The sequence below is a fragment of the Eutrema salsugineum genome, unplaced genomic scaffold (assembly GCF_000478725.1).
Source record: "Eutrema salsugineum unplaced genomic scaffold, Eutsalg1_0 scaffold_9, whole genome shotgun sequence".
Lineage (NCBI taxonomy): Eukaryota > Viridiplantae > Streptophyta > Magnoliopsida > Brassicales > Brassicaceae > Eutrema > Eutrema salsugineum.
In genome coordinates, this window is record NW_006256342.1 from 1,279,344 (window position 1) to 1,283,596 (window position 4,253).

At 34.2% G+C, this 4,253-nt stretch overlaps 1 protein-coding gene across 1 annotated transcript; it reads left to right on the forward strand.

Annotated features, from left to right (window-relative positions):
- Positions 1–964: 964 nt before the first annotated feature.
- On the forward strand, positions 965–2,577 carry LOC18008676 (small ribosomal subunit protein S13, mitochondrial). The gene is made up of 3 exons (XM_006389997.2): positions 965–1,149; positions 1,810–2,034; positions 2,162–2,577. Exons 1-3 carry the CDS (start codon positions 1,081–1,083, stop codon positions 2,330–2,332), a joined length of 465 nt encoding a protein of 154 aa, XP_006390059.1. The 5' UTR covers positions 965–1,080; the 3' UTR covers positions 2,333–2,577.
- Positions 2,578–4,253: the final 1,676 nt, after the last annotated feature.

Here is a 4,253-nt window from a genome sequence, read left to right on the forward strand (position 1 = left end):
ATGTAATAGAGACCACAAATACATAAATATGTCCCGTGCTTAACACGTCTGAGTCATTATCGAACCCTTTTGGGAACCTTTACAAGTTTCTTTTCGTGAAAATGACCACACATTTTAACTTGACATGTGATTGTTGCATGCATAATATATTCGCAAAAATTATACCTTTAATCAGAATAAGCATACGGATACAAACAAAATTTGGTCTCAGATATGAAGAAAACTCTAAAAATGTCGAGTTTTCACAAGAGCTAAATCAAATATCTTTAATATCTATCTATATGAAAACTCTGGCAGTTATTTTATCACGTCATAATTGCTGCAAAACTATGTAATCCTTTTTTTTTGTCGAAACCAAAAGACATTGAAGTAAAAGAAGAAAAAAACTATAAACCCGTAGGAGATAGCTCAAATTTCATTAAATTTTGTATCCTTGCAATACTAAAACCATTATGTTTTTTTTTTTAATATATTACTCAAAAACATATTTTATATGAAAATCATATTCGGTTACAACTTAATTGGCTTCTCTTGCTTGAAATTAAAAAGAAGGTCGAAACAAAAATCAATCTTATGAGTATTGGCTTTTGAACCGCTTTCACTAGCTCCTCAGCATCACGTTTCAAAGATGACTCCCACAAAACATAGATTAAAAGTTACACGAGAGATTTACTTATTTAATCTTTTGCTTCTACACCGCAATCGAAACCTGAAGCGCCTAGAAAAACTAGGCTAATCAAACTAATTTGATCAGGAAGACCTTAACGAATTATACAAGTTCCTAATTTCTCTCATTCATAAAAACCGGGTTGATTTTGGACAACCAGTCAAATACCAACATGACATAGTGTATTGGACCTGAGACCTCATCTCTCAAAAAATGAAAAGCCTAATAAGAGTTTTTCCATTTTAAAGCCCAATAAGCGAAATCTAAGCCTCAGAGACCCAAGCAAGAGTCAGAGTAGAACGAGAGGGGAGACGCGATTGCGTTTGGTTGAAAAAAGCGGCGGCGCTAACGGCGGTTGGAAACTGAATCTTAAACCCTCCTTCACCGTGAATCTCCGTAACTCAGTTTCTACGATGTTGGGTTTACGCAGATCCGCGGCGACCTTATTCGACCATAGCCAGTCTCTGCTTCGGAATCTATCGGTGAGTTGTTCGTCTCCTATTCGAATTCCAATCTTCTTTCCAATGCTAATTGCGTTTAATATCTCCATCAGTTTCTTCCTTGAGTTTTCGGATTAGGGTTTCAGTAGATAAACTCGATTCGTCTGTTTCGGCATTTGATTCTTATGCGATTCTAAAATGTAGGGTAACTATTAAGTTGCAATCTGTTCGCCAGACCTAGAAGTTTCTCTCTCGTTGTGTATTTGTTTCGAATCGTCCGTTTAGGTTTCTTTCCCGTTTCCAGATCGTGAGAAATGAGAAGATATATATTTTTTGAAATCGAATTTTGTCTAAAAGTATTGAAATTGGCAAGGTATTGTCAATCGATTGAGAATTTGGTTTCTCCTCAAACGTTTGCTTAACAACACTTTTCTTTGTTGTTGTGTGAAATTATGAGTAACTGTTGATATATGTTGGCTTGTTTTTGGCTCAGCTAAAAGTGTAAAGATCTTGCAATTGCGTACTATCTTGAGTTATAGTTTAACTTTGAGGATCACATCCTGCGTCTTACATATGTCTGTGAACTGAAGCCGCTAGATTCCTAACTCGGCCTGTGTGAATCAAAGCTGCAAGACTTTGTTTAATTTCCTGTTCGAGTTATGTATCAAATTCACGCATTTATTTTGTTCTCTTTCTCTGCAGTTCCATGGATTACGTGTCCAAGGGATTCGTGTGGGAAACGCAGAGGTTCCAAACCATAAGCCACTCAAAACCGGTCTTCAAGAAGTGTATGGAATCGGGCGCCGTAAATCTCACCAGGTTCTCTGTGGGCTCGGGATCACTAACAAACTTGCCAGAGACTTAACTGGAAAAGAACTCATTGACCTCCGTGAAGAAGTTGGCATGCACCAACATGGTGATGAATTGGTAAAAAAAATTGCTCTTTCTATATCATATTTCAACTTTCTTTCTCGTCTTAATCTTTTTTACCTATTTTTCGTCTCTCTAAACGATGGGCTTTTGCTGTTTTTGTTTCCATGATTTTTGATTCAAGAGGAGGCGTGTTGGATCGGAAATACAGAGACTGGTAGAAGTAGACTGCTACAGAGGAAGTAGACATAGACATGGAATGCCTTGCAGAGGACAACGAACCAAAACTAATGCTCGCACTAAAAAGGGAAAGAGAGTTGCTATTGCAGGAAAGAAGAAAGCTCCTCGCAAGTAGAACCAAACAAAATTTGTTTACTCTTTCTTGCACCAGTTTAAGACTTTGTGTCACTTGTTGGGGTGTAGCTGATCAAATAAGCAAAACATGATTTTCTCTTTTTTTATTGTCGTTTTTTGTAATTGCGGTTGTAGAGGAAGGAGAAAACTTCCAATTAAGCATGATCTTAAACCCGTTCTCTAGTCTCCCTTTTATCGAAATTTGGCCCAAATATAATCCATTTGAGGCCCAATGGAGAAAACCCATTAAATTGTTTTGGAGACCATCCTAAAGCACCAATGCTACAAAGTCTGCCAACACATTTTATATTTTCTAAATATACGAAATTTCACTTTCTCGTTTTATATTTTGTATGATGATACAAAAACATATGATATGAGATAGGACACGACTCATGGAACAAAAAATAACGACCAAATCGAATTAGAATCACAAGAAATGAGACCAAACGATTTGAAATTGATATAACAGGGAGACCAATTTGGGAAATGGACTAATCGATGCCTTCTAGACCCGATCACATTTATGTACTTATACTCGTTTGAGTCGTCTCTCCTCTCCACTCATTTGTTCGTCTAAAATGTCCTCCACGTCATTTCTCTACGTATTCTTTGTTTTTTCAACAATAATAACTCAGGTGGGCCTTTTTAATTATATGGACCCATTTATTTGGGCCCACAACCATGTGATCCAACTTTTTTTTTCGGGTCTAATTCGTAATTGCACACTCGTGATATAAATTCTCCACTTTCTAGACAAGATATATACATGCGATTATGCCCTTAGAAGACCTTTCATGTAAAAAGGAAATAAAAACAAGAGATCTTTCCTAGAAAAATCCATGAACTATACAAGTCGAATGATATAGATTAAATATGTGGCCAGAGTTTTTAGATATTGTTTTGAAGTATTAATTTGTATATATTAAAAAAAAAACGTATATATAAAGCGATTAGGGAATGAAAATTCCAAAATTGGATAACTACCACAGAATAAAACAAAAAGAGAGAAACAGAAACAAAATAAAATATTTGTCTTCTTTTTTTTTAAATACGAAAGTATTTCTAATGTTTTTTTGTGTTAAAGAAAGTATTTCTGATGTCCCATGATCACGAGCGTTTATGCAATAAAATATAAGAAACTTAATTTTTTTTTTTTTAAAGAAACTGAAAAATATTACAGCATTCGGGGGAGACACATGGAAGATAACCCACCAAACCGACCATTCAAGAAGTTGCCACAAACTCAAATATAATCTCTATCGATAAATATCATCCTTATATATCCATTTCAGATTATCTTTGTTATCTTTTTTCAGCCATGCAGTTAACTTTAAACCATTCAAATGATACCCGTATAATCTGAAGCTGATAGATATTGGCAGCTCAATAATTATTTGGAGAAAAGGTTCGTTCCGTTATAAAAAAATCGTCTTGTTGATAGGAAGAAATTTGGAGATGTGTGCGTAAATTTTTTTGAATAGATATGAATGTAAAATAATGTTGACATAATAAGGAGTTAAGGATATAACGAATCTAATGTTATAGGTTAAGTTTCATTCACTGTTTCTGTGCTGGTTATTGTAGATGTTGTAAATGGTGAAAACAATTACTTTTCTACTAGAATGGTATTGATTTTTAGTGCATAATATATTTACTTATTAAAGTATCTAGAGTTATTTGGGAAATTAGAATCATGAACTCGGAAAAGTTTGAGAAAAAAAAAATAGTTCGGAAAAGCAAAGTATTACATGAAAACGGTTATGATCAAAGTTATGCCAGAGAAAGTACATCTAACTTTTAAAAAACAAAATATATATTATTATTGTTATTAATCATGCAAAAAATATAAAACAAAAAATATGTATCCAGCGCATGTGCAATCAATCAAATAAATAGTGTTATTGGATATATATATATAT

Bases quoted from the DNA above. Each gene is read 5' to 3' on its own strand.
- LOC18008676 (XM_006389997.2), top strand. From the start codon at position 1,081: ATGTTGGGTTTACGCAGATCCGCGGCGACCTTATTCGACCATAGCCAG. The intron at 1,150-1,809 runs GTGAGTTGTTCG...CTTTCTCTGCAG, and splicing joins CTCTGCTTCGGAATCTATCG to TTCCATGGATTACGTGTCCA. The intron at 2,035-2,161 runs GTAAAAAAAATT...TTTTGATTCAAG, and splicing joins ACCAACATGGTGATGAATTG to AGGAGGCGTGTTGGATCGGA.